The following is a 24334-nucleotide window of genomic DNA, read 5'->3' as shown; positions in this document are numbered from 1 at the left end:
CAAAACCTGAATTTAAATATGTGAACTCCTATTTTTACCAGCTAACTGAAAGGGATCAGGGAAGAAAAACCAAAAAGATCCCCAACAAAACCACACCAAACTAACAGCAACTTTCTGGACAGGTTCTCTCATAATACCTTCTCAGGCTTGCTTTCTCTTGAAAGCTAAATAACAATTAGATGGAATTTAACTCAGAGCAACCATGGCAATTCCAGTATTTCTATCCTCAAGTAACAGGAGTTATTGGAAAGAAGTGTTAAAAGAGCTAATGGGCTATATCTAGGTGTTAGAAAGTCTAAATGAAAAGGACTGTACCAGCCCCAAATAAACACATCTGATTTGGGGCTTGGCAATGTAATTGTGGTGTTTTCTGGTTACACTACCCTGTCTGTGGATCCTAAACCTTACTGAATAAGAAGCCACTAAAAAAATTCAAACTTTCTCATTATAACTGTATTGTCATATTATTTCAAATTATACTTTTATCCATCACCTGCTCAACATTATGTATCATGGACAACACAGAAACTTCCAGTATTCTGAAATAAATTTTCAATGCTCATTCCAATTTCTAAGTAAAAAAAAAAAATTCAAACATGTAATTCTGCCTCTGAATTCCACTGAGCACCCAAAACAAGGATCTTAGTACACTGTGGGTACTTACAGACTTAGAAGAACAGCTTAGTCATAGGAAAATGGCACAAATTTATTTCCTAATGTCTTCCCTCTGTTTTTCCTTAAAGAGATTTGATTGTTTCTCCTGGCCAGGAAAAAAGCATAGTTCATAGAGTTTTTTCCAAACTCCCTTACTAACTTTTCCATTTCTCCATGAACACCACTCAAGGAGTGCTCTATGCAGGTTGAAATAACTGGTTGTCAAACTACAATATTCATTGCTGCAACAGTAGAAAAAGCTAAATTAGGACTTTTGCAAAATGCCTTAGATGAACAAATCCATAGCTGGGATAGAGACAATAAATTCAGTGCGAAACTAATGGGCTTTATCCAAGTGAACAAATTAAACTATTAGAAACGGAGGGGGAAAATTAATTTCAAGAACAATCAGTCAACATAAAGAAACCATCCAAACATGTCAGTGGGGATGGTTCTCTTGTGGCACTTGTTCTGATAAAACTTAGCTGTTTCTGTTCAGGGACACATTTCACCAAGGTAACACTAAAAACCCAACGGCACTGGCTGCTAACACTGCACATACATGCATTTGGTTTGCATGTGTGAAAATCATATTAATATTTAAATCAATGGCAAGCACAGAGCACTGTAACATCAGGATTAAAATCTTCATTTGGATGTCTGGAATACTGCATATGGACAGACTCAGCCACCAAGCAAAGGAGGGAGAGAGAACTGTGGATTCCAGTGTTACTTTGCCAAAACCAATTTATCTGGGGAGGAAGGGTATCTTTCTCAGACAACTTCCCAGTACAAACCACTTCTAGAGCACAGACCACTTCAATATGTTACTCCATTCCCTGCATCCCTGTTATCCTGGACTGATACAAGTCTAAACAATGTCTGTAGAAAATAACAGGTAGACCCTGCTGCTTGTTCTGAGATCACCCAATTGTACCTCATTGCCCCCAAAGTCTACGTTCCATGGATGATGTCTCTCTTCTCTGTCCCTTATCAGGAACAGTTGAGTTTGCTGGCTAACAAATTTCTAAGTCAGGAAAGAATACTAGGTGAGAAAAAGCATAACCAAGATCTGGCCACTATTTTTGTTTATTATGGATGCTTAGGATCTAGTACAGAGAGAAGGAAATGTTTAAACTGAAGGAATCTTCTTAACATTCTCTTTAAGTATTTATCCAGCTATATGCAAAGTTAATTTTGGACTGATACTAGACCGTGTGGATTTTTTCATTTGGTTATTTCAGACAAAGTTGCTCTTTTCTTTTGGCCTAAATACAAAATAAAAGACTACAATTGCAAAATAGCCCTGCTAGTACTCACCTTCTAAGAAAACTTGTTCAGAGTGCAATCAGTTCATGTGTTAATGTTCGAGCTCATTAGGCATTTAAATAAGAGTATAACAAATTTATGAAGATACCAGAAACCTTGACACTTCTGAGATTTTCAACAGAAGAGAAGCCTAGTTTTCTTCCCAGTTCTAGCTCTTCAGACCTGTTTGAAACTTTCATGACCTCTCCTGTGCCTTTGCTATTCTTCAACGTTTTTTCTTATCCTATTTATTTCCTTACAAGTTTTCATAGAGCTCACATAAGATGCAAATTTGGCTGCCCACAACCCAATGTTCCATATGGCATCTCACCCACATACTTTTACACTTCCATAAAAATCTCTTCCACTTTGTGTTTTATTTTGCTTTTAATTTTTTACTTAGTGAATTGATTCAGTGTTTTCCTCAGATTTCCATATTTTATCCCTGTTGCTCTGTTACTGCCAAAATCATTTTTGTTAACTGCCATATATATGAATATGGATAGTCCAGCACATCATGACTATCAAAACCAGAACTCAGGTGAGTTATGTGACATTTGCTGAACTGACATTTCTCATTTTGCCTGCAGGAGCTATGAGGGAAGGTCAGACAGTTTGTCCAGCTCTTCAGAAAACACTGGTTTAAAGGAGGCAGAGAGCTTCAATACAATTTACTAACATTTCATTCTTAGAGATGACTGGCTACACACAAACAGGTTGGGAAATATATTCTTCTGCAGGACAGATACTACTTTGCATTCATAATAATTGTACTGGTTCCCAGGAGTTGTACAGATCCTATCACAAAGCAACTTGAAACACCATGTCTATTTAGAAACCTAAGTTCACTCATTTTAAATGTTAAAATTAACTGGTATAACTCATTATTTACCAGCCTCCCCCTTTGTCATTTTTCCCCAACTGCTTTGAGAGTTGCCTTTCTAGCACTGGACACCTTCTCTCTTTGGGTTTCCCACAGAAAATTCAGAACATTTTAGCAAGGTTTTTTTTTTTTTGCACATCAGTGTCTAGAATGTTGTTAGGGTTTCTGAATTTCCTTTTCTTTTAGGTCTGGTGTTCATCTATAAATGACCAGTACTCCAGCTGGAAGTGCAGCTGGCTGTTAGAAAATGAAGGAGATCTCACCATGACAGATAAGAAACCTAAACAGGAGAGGGGAAAAAAATCATCAGTAGTTGAGAGGAAAGACAATTAAAGTGGTAAACGGGGTAAAGAGTGCAGAAAGGAAGAAGCTGAGGTCTCTGAGTAAGAGAGTGACCTGGCTGGAGAACAGAAAGCAACAGTATGGCTTCTCACATGCCATCTCCCAGCAGGTGAGATTAATTTCTCTTCCTCTCCCCACACTCTCTTTGTTCAAATTGCAGCTAATCACTTGCAAATGAAGTGTGGCTACTTAAAGATGGCTGTCCCTTAAGTGATGTTTATATGGAACAAGAAGAGTTGTGCTCTACATAAGAGACTATAAATCTTGTACAGTCTACAAGTCTGTAAGACTTGTGTGTAACAAAATCTCTTTCCAAAAACCTGACCCAAGTTAAATGTGAACACATAGGAAAACCCCAAACAAACAAAAAAGCTCAAAAGAAAACAAATTAAAAAAAGCAACCAAACAAACAGTACAAAAACACCAGAAAGAGGTAGCTACAGTTTCTTCTCACAGGCTGCATTTGGGATCCAAGGCATTTGAACTGTAGTTTCATTTCAGAGAGAAATCTGAAAATTGAATGTTGTTTTCCCCAAACCCTACAACTGATAATTGCCTTTACTTGTCTTTTCCAAGCTTATTTTAAGCTGTATTCTACAAGCTTGCACTGCTTAATTAGTGCTTTATTTCATTAAAGTCAACAGAGAACCAATTTAAATAAAATGAATGATGTATTTGGTTTGAAGAGGATTTTATGCTTCTGGAAATGGTGCTTCTTGCAAACAAGGTATCAAAGACTCAAGTTCTCAACATGTTGCAACAATGCCTAATTGCTCACTCAGATTTATTACCTGAAGAAATATTTTTTTCTGAAATAAGTCAAACAACCATCAGAACACTAATTTATACAGGTTTTAATTTGCATTAAATAACCACAAAGATACCCCATCACAAGGATTTTTCCATACAGACAGACCTTTGTGTCAAGCTAAATTGCTCAGTACATGCCAATTACTTTGGATTATATTACATTCTGAAAAAATGATATATTACATTCTGAAAAAATGACAAGGTCAGACTGTTGAAAAAAATTAAAGCATAGATCAGTGATTACATTGAAAAGGAAAAAATGACTAAGAGAACTCAAATATTTTGACAGTGCATGGAATTATTTATGTTTGCACCAAAAAAAAAAATTTGGTCTATTCACACACAAATTGACTTAGAATTTATATATGAGAGCAAAGATGCAATCTTCTAGATAGCTATATTTGGCATAGACAAATAAAAATTATATTTTATGATGTGAAGAATATTATATTAGTATTTTTAAAACAATTTTACATTCACTGTTGGCTAAAACCAACTGCCTAGGGCAATATAAATAATTAACATTCTCAAAGCTAATATATACAAACAAACAATTTTAGCCACACAGCTTCTGCACAGTTTAAGTTACTCATATGTAATTTTGCAGGCTTGAAACTTAAGTATCAAATAGTTGCAGTGACATTTCCTCACAACTCAGTAACTCCAATGAAATACAGCTTCCTCATTATTTCACTGAATAAAACCACTAAACACCTATTTTCCAATTGCAAAGCAGATGCATGATTCTGTAATTACACCCATGGGTGTTTTCAGCTATTATTTTGGTCACTGGATAAGGCCCTTAATTTTTTAATGGTGTAACATTAGCATTAAAAATTATGAGAGATGAAGAGTATGAAAAAATTGAACAAATTCAGCTGGACAGGACCTACCATGATCATCTCATCCAACTGCCAGCTTCAGGGCTGACCAAAAGTTGATGCATATTATTACTGGCTTTGTCCAAATGCTTCTTCAACACTGACATGCATGAAATTTTACCATATAATAACTACTTTAATGTTTAAATTTCATTCATTAGTTAGTTCCAAAAGCTTATAAATGCAAAATTATTTGAGCTATATTATTTGTATTATGTAATGGTTGAGAATTGCTCTAATTTTAACACTAAAAAAAAATCTAATGAAATCATCTTTATGAGATGACAATAATTCACCCTATTGGGAAATAAATCAACAGTAACAAAATACTCAAGAAAGATCAGACTTGCAAGGTTGGTTATTGAAATATGTGAGTGAAATTCATCAGCTTCAACACTGAGCTGAGATTTATATAACCACTTACCTTTTAGTAAAATCAGCTGCCGTTACACAAAGCAGATTACTGCGCAACCATTTTAACCTTGAACTGAGAGCTATACATCTCCAGTAGAAGAAGCCTTTTTGCAAGGTGCTGATTCTGTTCTACTGCCCAATTATTCCACAATGCAAGTAATTTAGCTAGAGCAGTTAATATCCAAGGTATTTTATGCCTCTTGATCTCTTATTTCTCTGGTACAATTCCTACAAATGGGCACGCAACTTTGCATAGGTTCTACAAACCTCCCTCCAAAAAAGTGTTTCAAGATCCTAATTACCTCAACATTTGAGATTGTTTTACCTCTTCCTGCTTTGAACTGCTTCAGAGAGAAAGGCAGTTTGCTTGACTTGTTCCCATACTGTTCCCACCTAACATAAATAAGAAGGATCATTTTGTTATAGATAATTGGAGGATCAAAAATAACAACTGTCTAATTGCCTTCTGCATGGGAAAAAAGTGAAGGAAACAAAAATTCACTAGACATTCACTAGGGGAATGCTCTTGGTGGAAGGGAATTTTGTATACGTGTTTACATCAATAGACAGCTGCAACACAAATGCTCTCAGCTGGAAGATGGGACCAGATCCAGTCACTCTGCACCTCCATTTGAAAAGTGCAGAACAAGTTCTAATAGCAGAGGAAACTCTAGCCTTGTGATATAGCAGATTTTATTTGTAAAAATACTTTGGTGAGCATGCTCTGGGGCTCTCTGGATGTTTAAGAGTATCCAAGCTTGCCAAACTGCACAGTTTTCACTAACCTAGTATAGGGTCAGACCAGAACCCTCAATTCCCTTCAGGACTGCAGTATTCCTTTGTGCCATTAGTTACTGGTGTCAGGCAAAATTCCTCTTGGCTTCTATCAGTTTTACCAACATGAAGATGGAACAATTCTGGCCTTTGAAAATAAAGAGATAAGAGGTTAATGCACTAACTCAAACAGCTTCATTAGATAAATTTTAAACTTTACCAGGGAGTTTCTCCAAGCCACATGCTGCCCATCACACGTATGGCTTTGTGGTGGGATAATTTAACAAAAACAGCAACAAAACCAAAAACCGAAGATGGATGTACAACATTCTGTTATATCTACCATTTCAGATTTCTCCAAGAACACTCTAATTTCATCCCAACACACACTGTCCCTTGTTTACATTTGCAAAGAGTTCTGGGTGTATATGTTCTTATTCCTTACCTGACTGAGCCAAGGCTGTCAAAAACTAACTGGCTTCCAAAGTGCTGCTTATACAAATGATGAACTAGAATGCCTTTCTTTTACTGTTTTAAAAGGCTTCTGCCTCAGACTCATTCAGTGACACCCACTCTAGTACAGGCAGATTGTTTGTCTACATCTGAAGTGGAAAGACATGAACTATGTTTTATTATTTAGTAAAAATGTAAGTTTGAGCTTAGGGCAATACAAAATTTTCTACTGGTAACAGACCTGTTTGAGACTTTTTTCCTATACTGCTGCTTCTATAGCATACCCTGTTAGAAGCCTCAATCCTTTACTCCTAACCTAAAGCTTTAAACAATTGTATATGTATTCATTTTCCTTTCAGCACCTGGGCTCTGGTAGTCAGTTTTCTAGGCAATGGGAAGAAAGAGTAGCCTCTTCTTAATTCCTGTAGATGATTTCTACTTATGTTGGGACAAGCTATTAAGTACTAACTAAACACCAAGTTTAAAGAAATTTAAAATTGCACATCTATTAAAAGAAATAATTATTCTGTAATTTAAATTGAGCTCCTCAGTAGTGCTCAGGAACATATAATAAAGACCATGTATGGGTAGGTGTAATTGGATGCAGTTGCCTTAGGAACAAATGTTCAGCACACAGAGCAGGAAGCCCTGCTTAAAAGGCAAACTCAAAGACTTAAGCCTCGTAGCTGAAACCTGGCTTGACTGAAGTTACTGAGAAAAGTACCATGTCTGGTACTTTTGGTACTTGGCTGGAGTCAGGGATTCATCCCAAAAGCTTTTTTAATTCTCTCATTATTATCAGTGCAGAACTAAACAATACATTAAAATGTGCTGTACTGGAGATGCATTTACCTGTTTCCCTTGTTCAGTAAGCTTATCATGAAGCAAAAACTACCTAGAGAGTCATAGTTTAGGCTTATACTCTTAAGATTCTAGTTTCAATACCATTTCCAGTGTATTTTCATTATATAGACATGAGATATTGTGCCTTTAGAGAAATGTTATTGTAGGGTCCAAAAGAATTTGACATGCAGAGATAAAACACTGCCTGGTATATGAGTATCATTTTAAAGCAATATTAATCACAAAGATTCCTATAAAGATGCTATGCAAAAATCTTTTCATTTTGTAGAAATAAATACAGAATGCCTAATAATGTTTGCCAGAAAGATTTCCAGTGAGATGCAGTTTTTACTATGCACATAGCAGCCACAGAAGGCACAAAGTATTGCTCCCGGTACAAGGTGTGTTTCTTGTCCGTGCATTTCTCTACAAAGAAATTACTCATCTGTGCTTCTATGACTTACTCTCATTTCTGTTTCCATTTGAAGAAATATTATAAGACACAAAACCACTTCTCACCCTGGGTGAAGTCAGAACACATATACAGCCCTCTACCTCTTGAAATCACTATTTGCAAAAGACAAGGAATTTCCTACAGATATTAAACTACACATTACTAAGCTGTAAAGTTTGAAAGCAAGTTGTAATTGGAACAAGAAAATCAAATAAATCAAATACAGAAGTTGTTTATTAAATAAGTTGCTTATCAAATAACACTTCCCAAAGACTGTAAAGTAATTTTATGAACAGAACCAGAGATCCAATTCCATGCTGCACCCTCCAAGAGGATCTTCCTAAGTCTTACAAACCAACAACCGCAGGAAGGCAGTCATTTAAGGTGTTTTTTTGCTTCCTTCATCTATTCTCTCAAGATAACCTGGCAAACTGGAAAAACCAGGCAGGAGCCATGTATCCTCCTGAAATCCCTGAAGCCATGCACACAGTACTCTATTCCTTCATGTTAACCTAGTTTTCATTCCAACTCATGTAATTTCCCAGAGTGATAAAGAGGACTTTACTTCCCATATATTGGAAGAAAGTTCACGAGTTCACGTGGCTGTATGTAGGAGTCTCACATTATAACTACAATAATAACTGAATGTGGGCTTATGCTCATTTCCAACTCAGGACCTATCTGTCATTCTCATGTCTATCGAAAAAACTTAAATAATATTTGAACTCCTGAATGCACCAGAATTCACCTTGTCTGGGCATAATCTCTGGCTTGCATGAAACCCAAGCTCCCAAATTCAGGCCCATGGAATACACTTGCAATGTATGTAAGAAATAGCTGAAATATAAATCCTGAAAAACAGAGGCCTCTAGTCACCACATATGATGTAGAAGTGTCAGGAAGCCAAATCTGTGGAAAAAAATAGCCTTTCTGCTCTTTTCTCACTACTCTTGCTCAACTTGAAAGTAATCAAATCTCCTGATTTAATTAAAGACATTTTCCATGCCTCCACTGACTTTAAGGGGTGTGTTTCTTGACTGCCTTTTTCTACCTTTTTCTACATTATTTTGTAATTTCTTCTCTTTAACTAGCCTCTGGTAATCAAGCCTAAACACATTTCTTTTCATTATAAATGTCTTGTTTCTGAAGCGAAGAAAGACCCACATCTGAGAAGTTACCAGGCCAGTAGAACACTAAATGCTATGCAGCAAAAAATTATTTCAGCAGAAATACAAGGAAGTATGGTTTCTGTCAGTAATTTCTGTTCCATGGAAAGTGCTAACCAAACCCATAAGCAGTAGCTAGCATCTAAGCTTAAAAAGTAAACATGATTACCATCTTCGCTCGTTCAAATAAATGGCTGCATGTTAATGAAATCAGTCTTAAAGTTGCCAAAAAACATTGCACAAAGTGAGCAGGAGAGACAACATAATCATAAAGCCATGAAGTTCTGTTTCCTGTTTCATATTGCAAACACTGCACATTTGATATTAATCCTGGCACTGCATATTTCAACTAGGGCAAAATTTTGCAAGCAGAAAATCTCTAGTGAACACCCAAGGAACCAGACTGTCTGGAAAGCAGCTACTGTTTGAAAATGGAAAGACAACTCCAGGCTTTCAGGACAGGACCATGAATACACCATCAGCATCCTCACACAAGCTCATCAGTTCTGAAGGAGCAGGTCCTTGCTTCGCTTCCCACCTGAGCACAAACCTGTGCTCTGTTCACACAACTGCTCAGATCTGGCAAAGCCAAAGCAAGATGTCCTGGAGAAGGCAGAGCCCCCAGGCTGCCACAGGGCTACAAACAGCACAACAGTGAGCTTAAGGGTGCAATGACTTGGCCTGCTCAACTTGGGAGAGTGGACAAGCAGGTCGATTTCCATGCTTCTTTTTACCTTGGCTGGTGTGAAGAGATAGCGAGGAAAAGCACCAAATTTGTGGGATTTCTGATGTAAGAGTCAAGGAAAAAAAACCAAACCTTTGGGTTGTCACTATTGGATCAGCTTTGGCACAATATTTATATTGCAATGGGATCAATAGGACTCTGCACCAGTGTTCAGAAATGAAAATCTGGTTGTTTCCTTTAGACGTATGAGGCATAAATAATTTTCATGAATTATCTGACAGAGGCCAGTTACAGCAACGCAAAAAGAAACTTTAATTGCAAGATTAAGACCTTATAATTTCACTAGAAGCCAGTTACATTCCCTTTTCCTGGAGAGGCTCAAATATTCAAATTTCCCTGCCTCAGATGATTGGCTTGCTGAGTTAACAGAGCCTATCAGCTGTGTGATGTCACTGTTGTTTTCCTAAATGTGACGCTATGTAAATTCCAACACTGCTGGAAGAGCTTTTCTCAGAAAAACAACCCAACTCCTATATTGGCCAGATAAACTCATGGAAACAAAATGATAGGAAACATTTGGTAAAAAAATTAACCTTATTAGATCCTCAAGTTCCAGAGAAAAATAGAAGCATCTGAAACCATTCAGATGCAGTTTTTTATAAGGGAAGATGACTGAGTGGAGAACAAGCTTCTCACATTCTGAAGAAAATGAAATCTGGGATATCTCTGCTGCATCCCTTCTGTCTAAGGACTAATTCAAGTAGTAGTTCATAAAGAAAATATTTCTCTGTGGTCTTCCACACAATCACAGCATCTTTTTTTCTTCCAAGGATACACTGAGGGATGAAAGAATATGTGCCTAGTGAAGAGAAGCAGGGAATCATAAATACTCAGGGAAGTGGTTTTTACAATAAGATGTACCACATGAAGGCAAGCTATTGCCTAGGTAGGAGCCATGATCTGCAGATAAATTTCTATGAACATAAGTGCTCATTTTATCTCTGTTCTCAGAGTAGTCATCATTCACAAGCAACAGTGGAAAGTCTATGGCTTCAGCTTCCAAAACTGCAAGAGGGACAGAACTACACCTTTGTCTTCCAAAGGATGGTGCCTGCCAAAGGGCCAAAGTGACTTTTATATAACTTTTCTGTCGAATCGTAGAACAATGCCAGTTGGAAAGGACCTTAAGGATCACCTGATTCAACTATACCTCATTGCCATCTCTCTCTTTCTCTTGAGGCTTATTTTATCTCAAGTAAATGGCAGAAATTATCACCAATTTACACAGAGAATATGAAACACAAATGCCTCATTATACAGAAGAGAGATTATGGCACAAAAACTCACCTTGAAGAAAGCCCTGACATGAGCTAGAATCTAGTAAAATTAGCTATTAAGCTAATGAGCATTGCTGGTTGTTGTCCTTTTGTGGCTTTGTGTTTCAGTAACACTCCAGTAACACAACAGTGTCTGATACCACAGTAGGATATCAACAACACAGGCTTTGTAGTCTCATTTCAATACTATTATCTTGTGCAATTAATTGTCTCTATTAAAAAATAATTATTTAAAGTTGCAAAGGTCCATCACACAGTGCACTCCAGAACTATTACAGAAATTTACCCAGAGGAAGGGTCTGCAATAAAAATAGTTCCAAAAATAAGTATTCATTCATAATTCTTGATAGTTTCCAAATTAGTTTTTCAAAATTAACTTGCTCCCTCATTATTCCATATCAATTCAGAGTAGTATGTATATTTAGCAACAATCTGTTATTATTGATTAGTGAATATGTTCACTAATTTTTCACTTTTATTAAAAAAATAAAAGAAATAAATGCAGTTTTCCAGTGGAAGGATTCTCAAATGCCAGGTAACACTCTTCAAAACTGTTAACACAGGCCCTGACATTGCAAAGATGTACAGCTAGGTTTTCATGGTGGAGACTTCAGTGGTGTTTTCTAACACAGCAGCATTCAATGATAGCATTCATTAAGGGTTTAAAATGAATGCTGGAAATCAACAGATTCTTAATTGCTGTCCCATGAACTGTTTTGCATAAATGGCTGAAGATGACATGTAATTAAAGCTGCACTGAAAAAAAGCTGAAAGCAATGAATTAATTTGTTTAAACAGCAAACAAACAAACAAACAAAAAGAAGATGGCCCATTCTGCAGGCAGTAATTTTTTAGTTTTTTCCCTATGAAAACAAGATACAAAACACAAAATGTTTACTTATCTGCCTAGTTAAAAGTGGTGGCTACTTAACACTACACAATTAAAACTGTTAAGTAAACAAGTAATTCTCTAAGCATTTATTATTTACTAAATATTTATTAATCAATCAAAAATGTTTAGCAAACCAGTTTAAATGAGAATTTGCTTGGCTTGCCAGCAAGAAATTTAAGACTTAAAGTCTGTGATTAATTAAGCTCTATATTGTAACAGGAACCAGTTTTCTGGTTATTAAGTACTAGCCAAAAAAGTTTTACCAATTTTCAAAAGCCTAAGAACCCCCATGTTTCTTCTCTATTGGAATTGTCCTGAAAAAGAAGATTCTGAAAGGCTTTTTTAAAAAACATTCACCTGGTATCTTTGCAGCTGCTCAGTATTCAGCACCTGTACTGCTCTGGCCTGCCTCGGGTGGCCAGATTGTGCTCATTCTCAGTTGCAAGACCACCCAGAGAGCTAAAACCCAGGAGACCCAGCAGGTTCTCTTTCAAAAGAGAAACAGATCCTGTAGTATTTGGGATACAAACAGACATGTGATTAGGTCTCTGAAATACTTAAAGAGACTATTTCTGGGGACAGCTCTTCTCAGTCACAGTGACTACTACATAATGAGGGAACTGCCTAAGAAGATTTTGTGTGAGCTGTCATGTGGACACAAGTCAGAAATATCCCTGGTTCACGTATCACCAGGTAGGTTTAGCTTGCAGCAGAGAACTGCAACTGACATTAGAAACAACAATGCTACAGTGCCTTTAAATCAGCAATGCAATTCAGCACCATTGCTTTCTTTCACCTGTAGGTGCTCCCATATTTTCTTTGGTTTTCTTGGTAACAAAAAAAATTACTGATGTCAGTACTGACAATGAAGAGTTGAAGAGCATTGATTAAAAAGTAAATCAGGCCTCAGACACCACAAGCCTATATTAAATATATATATATATATAAAGCACATATTTTATTCATCTTCTAATCTTCAGTGCTGACCTACAGACTGGGTGCTGTAGAAGGGCTGTTGACCTATAGATTGAACCTGGGAAGAGAAACTTGGATAGCTGCAACAAGCAAGAGGTTACCAGCACCTAGAGGTTACTCCATGTTTTCACCTGAGAAGGAAGATTCTCTCATAATCATTTGACCTCAGAAACAGCAACATGAATGATACCACCAAGTCTTAAACTTATTACATTCAGTATTTATGAATTGGAAAGCAAGCAAGCAGTTTAAATTAATTGCTTACAGTTGGCCTGAAAATAGTTTTCCCCAGAGAAAATTATAATCTTCATCTTATGTCTTTGAACTTCTGGAGTATATCACCTCAAAAAGTAAGTTAAATTCTCCCTCGGATGCAAATACATGAAAATGGTATTTGCACAAATTCCTCTTGATTCATATCCTCACTGGATTTGCTTTTAGCAACTGTGAAATTTCAGCATTCAATGGAGCATGAAAAGAAAATCACAAGGAGGAATGCTGGGGATCAGCTGGAAACACTGGTCTTTAGCTGTGTAACTGATACTCTAATATTTACAAGTGCTCCTACATTTAATTAGCTAAAACCAACACCAAACTCTTACCTTGAAAGGCTGTCAAAATCTGTAACTGGGAACAGTCTGCCCAGAGGAGTTAGGAGTACCCCATCTCTGGAAGTATTCAAGGCAAACCTGGATTAGGATTTGAGCCAGCTGGTCCAGTGAATGTGTCCATGGCAGGGTGGTTGAAACCAGATGACTTTTAAGGTCCCTTCTTACCCAAATCATTCTATGGTATAATTCTGTGGTTGACATACTCAGAAAATTATGCTTTCTGAGCAATCTTCAGGCTATTCAGCCAATGTGTTCTAGTATGTTACTGATTGGTGACAGCACTTAAATTCCACATTCAGGTCAAGACCTAATGTGCTACACACTGGATGAGTACTATATTGAAATTTTGTGCATTAAAATTATATGGTTTATTTTGTTGCTGCTGAAATAACTATGACTAAACATGAAAAAATATGAAAATTAATATTTAAAGTAGCAGGGAGAAGCAAAGCCAGAGAACTTCATTTAGGTGACACAATCTTTCCCTTTCACCTGAACATCATGTCTCTTACAAGTTATCACTGGGACAACCTGGAATTAGCCACAAGGTGGAAGTCTCAGAGAAATGTAATTTCACAAGCAGTAATCCACAGACAGTGGTCAATTCCTAAAAAACAGAACTAAGAGGAGTTAAAACTACATACCATTCTCTTCTTTCTGCAGGTATGGAAATGTCTGTAAGCACACAAAAAATTTACGTGAATAAATGAGGAAGGCCAAGGCCCATACAATCCTGATTTGTCCATAATAAGTCTGTATTTATGAACACATGCTAAGGATACATGAAAGTCCCTGCTTTAAAAGCAAGACCCTAATCTTAAACAAGGAGTGGAAGCAGGTGATCTGTAGGAAGAAGATTGCAAAATAGGGATAGCTGGCTCAAGCCCACGTGAATGTATTTAAAATACTAATCACATAATGACACACTGTGATATTGAATCACCAGAAAATAGACCTAGTTAGAGAAAAATGAATGTTTGGCAAAGGTGATAGTTGTGAACATTTCCTGTGGAAACGAGCACTCTGCCAATTGCTACAATCATTAAAATAGATGAGTCTTCCATACTGACCAGAAGGGCAGTCCAAGAGTTTTGTGACACCTGTATTTCTCAAGTACAGAAAAGCTCCTAGGGAACTATCAAAAAATATTTAGAAAACTAAATCCAACTGACAATGCTGTGAAATGGAAACTTAAAATATGGCTGTTCACCTCCAAACTTGCCTCTGCTCTTCAACTGAAGTCCCAGGCTTCCAGAGGCAGCAATCATGAGAATTCACATAACCTTCATGGAAGAGAACAGCAGTGCCAATACAGCTCTAACAACAGCTTCATCTCCCTACAACAAGAAGACTGTCAGTAGGATCTGCAAATCTCATGGCATTGTTTTGGGGGCTTTTTATTAAAGCCTTTGATCCCTATGTTCTAACTAAAAGAAAAAAAATGAAAGTCAACTCACCTCTTACTGATAATGAGAATTTCACAAATATTGAGCTCTGTTACATCTGTAGCTGCATAAGGGTATGATTCTGCAATCTGACCGCATCTTATCTGTTTCTTCCCCTCTGCCTTTTTATTTGAAAAATCAAATCACATTCTGCAAAATATTCCCCATGGGACACATATGAATATTTGATTTAGACTGGAGAGCAGTTAACCACATAATTAGTTACCCTGGAAATCAAAGAATTCAGAAAAATAAGAACTACCAGATTAGAACACTCCTCTTTCTAAAGGTTGGCAGATGCTATGGAGGGAAGCACAAGAAACCCTCAAGAGAAGTCTCCTCACAGCCTAAGGAGGGGCTAATTCAAATTCTGGATAATGAAGTTTAATGTTATCTCCAGCATTTCCCATTTTATCACAATTCTAGATCCTATCACTGCTATTATAATTACTAAAAATCTTTGTCTCAAGAATAAATTACATGTTTTCTTCAATATTATTTCTTTTTCTATCAGTCTTTAATTGATGGCCTTTCAGTTTCTTTTCCTGTCTACCTTTTTCTCTTATGACCACAGTAAGAAGAAAACCTCTCTACCTGCCTAAGCAACATGTGCCAGTACTTTCCAACACTTTTATTTCAACCTCTTTAAGGTAAACAGCAAAAACTCTTAAGGCTCTCTACAGATTGCCTGTACTTTTTCTCCTTGCTCATCTCAGAGCCTCCAGTAATATTTTTTTGAGAGCAGATAACCATAATTACCCTAAATTTGCTGAAGGCATCCTAACACACAGGAACTACATTAAATTATTCCAGCTCCGAAAATCTGGTTTGCAAGTGCAGTCCAACAGCAGAGGTCTTCCCTGAGCTGTGTATGGTCCCAAAATTACCAGCCAATGTAATGTGCTAGTTGGCAGGTAATTGTAGCATTTTCAGGAAATGTGAGGCTTCTGTTTGTGCTAACTGAATGACATTTATTGACATTTCAGCGAGTCACCTGGCTGGAACAGGTCTCCCTAGGGTAATGTTACAAGTCCTTTCTCATGGTGTCCAATCCAGTTTGTGCCTTACGCACATTTTCACTTCTTCCTCCTCTGTTTCCAATGAATTTATAAGAATATTAAATACCGGAGTTGCTACATAACCTTGAGGCATCCCGGTATGTTTCAAATTGTTCTCCAAGCAAGTTTTGCGGTCATGGTAACACTACCTCAGTTTATCAGTGGTAGTTTCCCTAATGGAGTTTTGCTAAAACAAAAACAATGAAATAAGCAAAAGCTTTCTGAATCTCTCAAACAATTTTACACATCCATCCATACAGCTATATATATATAAACGGTCTAAATGAAGCACAAAAGGAATGCACTGCAGTGCAAAAGAGGTAGATCTGACCCTATAGGCAATTTAGTTACAATAAAAAGAATGTCACCAAGAGAGATAGACTAAATAAATCTAGATCATACCACAATATGGACTTATTTTCTGCAAAGCAGGTCCATTATTAATGCACTCCATAATTATAATCACAGTGCATTCAATTGTCAACAAGGATGCAAAATAAGATGACAAAAATCCAGGTTGCAATTTAAGCTTAACGACAATAATTTGTTCGCAGTACTTCGGCCAAATAAATTTTCTAACTGCAAAGTCTCAAGGAAAGTCCATATCCCAAAACTAGACATCAGCCCAACTTGAAGGAGTATTCAAAGATGTTTCAAAGCAGCTGTGACAAAGTTGTCTTCTCACTTTAGATGATATACCCTATTCAGTCAGCTATTCAGCTGATGCTGATCAACATGGCTCTCCTTAAACCATGCTGTAGAGATGTATCTTTCCTTCTATGTGTCCTTCTACGTTCCTAGTAACTCAGATTTTAAATTGGCAACACATTCACATAACCTATTATTTTTAGACACACATTTATGAAACTCAGGCACTTAGTATATTTATTGCCCATCATTATAACTCAAGTATGTAATTTTGTTATTCAGATCGAATTAGGAGAGAAAATGTAACTAGAATAGTAGGCTTAGGCTTGCTATTAACTTTTTCAGACAGAGTTATAAATTTCAACTAATAGGTTATAATTGAGGAGCCAGCATGACCTTTATTATTTCAGAAGGTTCAGCCATAGCAGCTCAGTGTGACTTCAGCTAGACTATTAGTCACTCTGTCAGATAGAACCATTAACATCCAACTCAGTCTGGCATCCACATATGATCTGATCCTTAAAACTGGCCTGAATAAGCTTTACTCTCAAGAACAGCCCCAATCCAGGCACTGGAATTGCTCTTATAGAAACAACACATTCCTAGTGAGTAAAGTAGCAAATATCTGATATCTCTGTCATAATTGCAATCAAAGGAAAAAATAAAAAAAGGGTCTCACAGAAGAGTATTAGAATATTTATTAGTAAAGTCCTATTTTCAGGCAACCAGGACCAGCTCTCCCTCAAAGAAAAACTGAACTCGTACTGTATGCCATGCATTCTTGTATCATTCTATTCCATTATTAAGCACACTCCCAAACAGATAATCTAGTAGTAAATATTTCAGAACATTTGCACTTAATATGTAAGGAAGTACAATATGAAAACAACTACTTTATCAGAGCCAGTGTTTCCAGCAAAGCAATGATTTCTGTTGCAGAAGAATCCTATTATCAACAAAAACCCCTGTGATATTTCAAACGACCTTAAGATAACCAAAATAATGTTATGACTTCAATTAATTGGTAAACTATTCTGTAAATTTTTAATGCATACAACTGACATAAACATGATGAAAGATGGACAAAAAAATACTCAAAAAGTACTAGTTGATATATTACAATGACTCGAGGTAATGCTTCCTTTGTAAATCATGTATGTGACAGAATACAGCTACACCTCTCTTCATATCGTTATCATTTGAAGTTTCTTTCTCAAGTGTATGCATACGGAAGAAACAGCTCCACTCGACATAGGAAAAGACAGATCATTCAGCTCAAGTGCTGTGAAAATTTGACAGAAAATTTCTCCTAAAACAACAGAAACACACACTGATAACGCGCTACATGTGGAAATGGTATGTGCATGAGCGTGCAGGGGCTTTTACACAGCTGTCAACCCACGGTAATCACCGTCGCTAAGTGTGCCTGCAACGTGAAGACAAATATTTGACCTATTTTCTTAGCAGAATTCATCATTCTTAGCACCACGCTCTCGTGAACCAGCCACTGCCAAAGGACTAAGGCAACACGGGCATAGAATTCTTCGCCGAGAGTGAGAGCGCTTCCTTCCACGGAGCGAGGTTTGTTCCAGCGCTAAAGCGCTCGGCCCCTCGAACCCCCATCCCTCTGCCGGTTTCAGGCTGCGCCCGCTCTCCCTGGTCCTGGCAAACCCCCCGCGCCCGTCCGTGCCGGGGACTCACGTTTGTAGCTGGCTGCCCAGGGCTGGTAGCCGTAGTAGCCGGTGATGCGGAGGATGCGCTCCTCGATGGAGGTGAGCCCCACGGACGCGCTGGTGAGGTCTTCCACGGAGCGGGACCACTTCAAGTCCTCTTTAATGGCCTCGTCCACCACCAGGTACTTGAGCTGCCGCAGCTGCGGGCTGATGTCGGACAGCCGCCGGGGGCTGACATCGGGGGAGCGCCGCATGCCGCTGCGGGTCGGGAGAGGGGCGTCAGCCCGGGGCCGCGCCGCCAGCGCCGCCGCCCTCGGGCGAAGTTGGCGGCGTGCGGCGGGACCCCCGCCGGCAGGGCAGCCGGCCCGGGCCCGCGGCACCCACAACTTTCCTCGCCGCCCTCCACCGGAGCGACCCCCGGGAGCGGGCGGCGCCGCCGGCCAGGCTGAGGTAAGGTGAGGTGAGGTGTGCGGTGTCCCCGTCCCCCCGGCCCGCCCGCCCGGCCCCGCGGGTACTCACAGCGTGGCGGCTTTGCCCCGCGCGGAGCCGTTGGGGAACTCCCGGATCCCCATGGGGAGCAGCAGCGATGGCTGGGGGGCGCCCAGGCTTCCCGGCGGGGCGAGCCGGCGGCTCTCACCGGCCGGGTAACAGGCGGAAAGGAAGGAAAGGAGCGAGCGGGGGAAGGCGGCGCCCCCGTGGCAGAGGGTCCCCGGGCTGGCGCTGGCCCCGGCGGGAGAGGCAGGCAGGGAGAGAGGCGGGCAGGGATGGAGGGACGGAGACGGGCGGGCCAGCGCTGCCGCCTGCAAGCCGCTGCCGCCTCCGGAGCGCCGAGCGCCGGCGGCGGGGGCCGGGCAGGGCAGGGCGCGCTCCGCGCCCCCCACCCCGCGCGCTCCCGCCGGCCGCCGGCAGGGGGAGCCCCCGGGCCCGCCGCCGCCGCCACTAGCGGCCCTCGGGCGGGGCGGGGCGGGGCGGCCTCGCCCTCCAGGGGCCGCCTGACAGCCCTGGGCGGCTTCAGCCCCCCTAGGTGTGCCCGCCTGGCTGAGCAGCCAAGCCGTTCCCACCTCTGCTCGGTGGCAACAAGTTCGGAACGGCGCGGGGGGCCCGGACAGCCCGGGCAGGGCCGGCTCTGAAGTGACCGAGGAGCCCATCTGACGAGGGGCCACACCTGGCTACCCCCGTAAGGCCGCCGAACCAGCTCCGGAGTCACGCAGCCTTCTACCAACTCACCTTTACTTTTTTTTTTTTTTTTTTTTTAAATACACCTCCAAGTTTAAGTGGCAAACATGCAGTTAAGCTTAAATGAACATGTGAGCATAGATGTTACCTTATACAAAGAATTAATTCACAGACAAATAAGATTAAAATCTGATAATAGATTCTTGGGCAAAACTTGGTCACCTAGAAATATAGACAGTTGAAGCCAAAGAGTGTTTTGTATAGATGTATCCATATATATTTGGAAGCGGGTAAAAATTAAGTCCAAGGAGAAAAGGTTGTTACCTTTCACCACTTCACTAGCTCAGTTTACTTGGAACATTAAACCACCAAGATATCAAATGTGGATGTGAGCTGGATCAGTGAAATGCAACCTTTCACTGTCACTGAAGGGAACATTACAGCATCACTGCACCATTGTCAGAAAGGGAAAGTATAAAAAATAGCCAGCAAATGAAAATCAAACTAATTATCATCCTAAATGCACATGTATTGAATAAAGCACTAACTTTATTTTATTTCCTCTACAACCCTTATTTTGAGCCTGTGAAGGGGGAAAATGTTTGCTGTTGAGGAAGCCGGTTCCAAAATCCACTACAGATGAACAGCAGTGGTCCAACAGTGCAAACAGAGGGTAATTGTGCATGTGCTTGATGCTGCCTGCCAGTAATGACAGAAACTCTTGCAGGGTGCACAAATCAATGCAGAAGGATGATTTTGGTTAAGATGAGGGGATAAAAACACCATGCTCATTAAATCTAAGGATACTGATCACTGTCATGATTTAAGTCTTTTTAGGGCACTTAGGGCAGGAATGGTGATGAAAGGCACGAATAGGATTAATCATTTCAGTCAGGCCTCCCAAGGCCGTCACTGGACCATCATCACTCGGTATGCACAGTCCATGCTCTCTCTGGCTCTACGTGGTGGACAAGGATAGGATTTATTCTGAGAATTTCCCATAATACTGCATGTATCTAGTGTAAAATTCCTCTATGATTATACGTCCAGAAATAAAACATAGTCTCAGAGCCAGTAAAGGCTCCAATACCGAAGGAAGCCAAACATTGTTGACCAGCCAATAGTGACTGACACCTGCTGAGCACTCACCTGCCTCTTGGCATAGGCTGCTGCAAACTAGCACAGGCTGCTTCAGCCCTGCTAGAAATTGTGCCTTCATCACTGATGTGTTTGGCTGCTCATCTTCTATAGCACCAGAGAGTAGTTGTGGAAGTCAGAGACCCTAGTACACACATATCCACTTTGATATGCCAGAACCATCTTGTTCTTCTGTCCAGTAAAATTTTTTCAGCTGTTTTGTTCCTCCCCAGCTGCTGTCATTCCAGGGTGCAAATGAAATGACGGATGGGTTTCTTCTCACACACACAAGTGACTTTGAACAGCTTGGGTGGCAGCACTGACAAACTTGAAGTAAGCATGCCTCTTGCAAGAGAGGAAAAAATGCATGGGAGTGAACATCTTAAAGTTCACTAAAACATTTAATAAAGATGACATTTCAAAATTTTATAAGCTGCAACAGCAACGTCTACCAACAGCTACCTCTTAGGATCTTACCAAACCTTGCTGTAAGGGATGTTTCTTTTTTAAAAATAGCAGTTGCTGGAGACATGCAAGTAAAAATTCTTATGTATATTATTTTAATTATGTTCAAGCATTGTAGCTAAAACTATGGCTATATGGCATTGGACAATAAAGCATAAAGTATTGGATTCCCCATGACGTGGAATTTGTAGATTTATGGAGCTGTTTAAGATTTTTAATAAAAGGAGAAGAAAATCTTGTGGTATTCTAGCAATTCCACAAAGTGTAAGGAAAAAAATTAGCTAAGCAGAATATACCTACTCTAGGAATAGTGGGCAAAATGGTATGCAGCACCAAGCTGGAGCCACTAAGAACAACTTTCTGAACCTCTTACTAGTGAGAGTTTATTACTTTAGTAAAACACCTGCAATCATTCAAACACAGAAGGGTTAGGAAACTGTGTTTTTCTAAAAGGAAGAATGCTATAGCAAGGGAACAATATCTAATTATTCTAGAGTGTGGTGCCTTATCCTGTCCTGTTAGATACTCCTTTTTATGTTTTTCCAGACAACATGAAATTATATGCTTGACTGATATTCAGCTCTTAAAAGGCACAGCCATTAAGATATATTAGCATTGTTGTCTACAGTGTGATGCCATATCAAAGGAAAATATAACTTAAACTGTATTTATTTTCACCTCCCATCAATACTAGCTTGCCAGAAGATTCTCTGGGATGGAAGTTTACATTTATCAAAATACTACTCTTTTCATGAGAAAGGTAAGTGCATTTTTTTATTTCTCCCAACCCCCACCCCAAGATAAGAATTTTATATTTAAAAGATTCTCTGACATACTAGACTAAGATAGCAACAATATTTCATCAGGCGACAAACCAATCACTACTGTATAAACACCAGCCAGCATGAAGTTGATGTGGTCCTTCTTTCCCAGTTCATAAAAGTCAGCCTTAGAACCTGAGTCTTTAGAAGACAAATGAGCTCCCTTCTTAAGCAAGGAAAGACTTAAGTGCCCTTCTCACCAATTATTCTTCATTTGATGCATAGTCCTGCTTCTTAGTATTTTTATATTTAGTACTGAAGGTATAAGCCCAAGCTATTAATAACTTGTTCCTGTCCCAGGGTATTTGGGTGTTGGACAGAAATACAATATATATGATAAAAGTCCTATATAATATATGGAAATGCTGTATGGCAAAGCTAATCATTTTCTCCAGCTGGGGTCAAATTTGACATCCACATGAATATAATGCTGCTACATAACCCAAATGACTCCAGCTCTATCCATGGGACTAATTGTAGCATGTTCAGATTGAACAGGAATGCAACTTTGAACATAATGCTTTTCACGTACAAAATATTTTGAATCAGCAACAACAACAAAAAAAGCAGAAACTGTCTAGTCCATCCTAGTTATTTGCTTACATTCATGTTTTTAAAATACTTAATACCATCTTGAAGCGGTTGAAATAAACCCAGAGAACCAAGAAAAACTGATACAGCAGTCAGAGAATGGCCAAATGAAGACTGAATGAGAAGCAAAAGTCAGCCTGACCACCTCCAACAGAATCACCCTTGCTCTCTCAAGCAGAGAAACCAACACTGTGCTTGAGAGAGCAGTCAGATGAATTTAAGACAAGTGAGAGCAAATTTTTCACATGAGCTCTCGCATTGCTCTGATCCCCATGCAATGCATGGCAAAACCAAATAAGCATCAGAATTTTTGTCATGACACCTTGCTGAAAGCAACTGGAAAGCTCTGGAAATGACAATCTAGCTGCCTGTTATAGTTAGGAAGGGCCATACACAGTTAGTGTCCCAGTTCCTGGGAAGTACACTGCTTTATAGAAAGCTGATTTTAATCTGCTACTTTGAAGTGGTTGAATATAAACTGTTCACTTTCTTTCTTTGACAGACACAGTGGAAAATAGAAGTTCTTTATATTTGGGATGGAAAATAGACCTATTTTTTGTTTTGATATCCATTGTTAGATGAGAAGTGCATAAAAAAATTAGGACAACTCATCATGTCTTAGTGGCGTACGAGCCCTGCCAGTGCCTCTCTTCCAAGTTCCGATCAAAAACTGAATTGAAAAGAGAGAAAAATAGTAACATTTCCTTCCTCCAGCAAGAGCCCCAAAAGGAGGTGTTAATGAGAGAATGCAGAACAGACTTCTTCAATATCCCGTATCTTGAGAAATGCCAGAAGCGTGAAGCTCAAAGTCCATTGGTATATACTATGTAGCCTTGATATCCCTTCATGTTCTGCCATTTCACATTATTTGTTTGTGCTAGAAATAGCAGGCTACAAAACCCAGGTTAAGGAAAGGCTGGATACTGGTACTGCAAGTTTTCTCTATTTAGCTGTGCATGACTCCTAGTTCCCCCTTGTCCCACAGGTTTGCTGAAAGGTGAGCCAAACAACCAGGGAATGAGGGGGAAAGATATAGGAAAGAGAATTAAGGACTCCAGAAAGAACATGAAAGAAAACTTTTATTGGATTTGTGCTCAGGGAAGGAAGTTGCTTTAGCAAACTAGAGCACAATATTCATGTTATGTTTAAAGTTGCTTATCTGGAAGTTGTGCTAGCCCCAAGAAAAACCTAATAATTCACACCCTTCAGATAAACTTATGGGCTGTTTTCTAGTTTTGAAGGTGTTTTTAAAGTTGGATTTTTTTAATGCAAAAAAATGTGCCACTAGCCTTGGACTGCACAGATTTCTCAACAGGAGAGATTTCTGAAGGGAAAGAAACACTTGGAAACTGATTTGACAGGCAATTTTTACTGTATAAAATTAATGGTAGCTGTTTGAAGCTGCACATGTGTCTGAAACATTAAAAAACCCACAGCTAAATTTTTGATCTGGAAGCATAGAAGATCAAAAAAGCATTACCCTTTTGCCAAATGGTTCCAAAGTGTGGGGCAAAGCTGCTTACTTCTATGTATGCATTTTAAGTCCTATTTGTAAGTTAACCATACTTATTTTTCCAGACTTGGAATTAATTTTGCAAGCTACTGTAACTATTCTGTTGCACCTACTCAGACCTCACTTCTCCCCTCAATATACAAAAAAGTGTCCTTTCTTCACCTTTGGTCTCCTACAATGGATAGATTTCATCCTGTCATGAATAAAGACTGTATCTCACTACACTTTTTCCCATATGTTCTTTGAAATCAAAAGACTTCATTAGAAAAAGTAAATCTCTTAAGAGTATAATTTTTTACTGAGAGCAACAGTAAGAATCAGGGGC

At 39.2% G+C, this 24334-nt stretch overlaps 1 protein-coding gene and 1 long non-coding RNA gene across 2 annotated transcripts in view; one reads left to right on the top strand and one right to left on the bottom strand.

Moving 5' to 3' along the window:
• The window catches only part of SLC35F3 (solute carrier family 35 member F3), a 163773-nt gene extending 144813 nt beyond the window's left edge, over positions 1-18960 (bottom strand). Inside the window, exons 1-2 of the mRNA XM_071431992.1 lie at positions 18826-18960; positions 18335-18564 (exon numbers count right to left, since the gene is read on the bottom strand). Coding sequence (XP_071288093.1) covers positions 18335-18564; positions 18826-18878 — 283 coding nt within the window. The 5' untranslated portion in view covers positions 18879-18960. The remainder of the gene's footprint in view (positions 1-18334; positions 18565-18825) is intronic.
• On the top strand, positions 17840-24115 carry LOC139592333 (uncharacterized). Its single transcript, XR_011679969.1, has 2 exons — positions 17840-18214; positions 18489-24115. It is a non-coding gene; the product is annotated as an uncharacterized lncRNA (long non-coding RNA).
• The last annotated feature ends 219 nt before the right edge of the window (positions 24116-24334 follow it).

Source organism: Agelaius tricolor, unplaced genomic scaffold (genome assembly GCF_023055355.1).
Source record: "Agelaius tricolor isolate 1412-34295 unplaced genomic scaffold, bAgeTri1.0.p SCAF_1, whole genome shotgun sequence".
Lineage (NCBI taxonomy): Eukaryota > Metazoa > Chordata > Aves > Passeriformes > Icteridae > Agelaius > Agelaius tricolor.
Note: the sequence above shows the minus strand (reverse complement) of the source record. Positions and strands in the feature narration are given on the sequence as shown.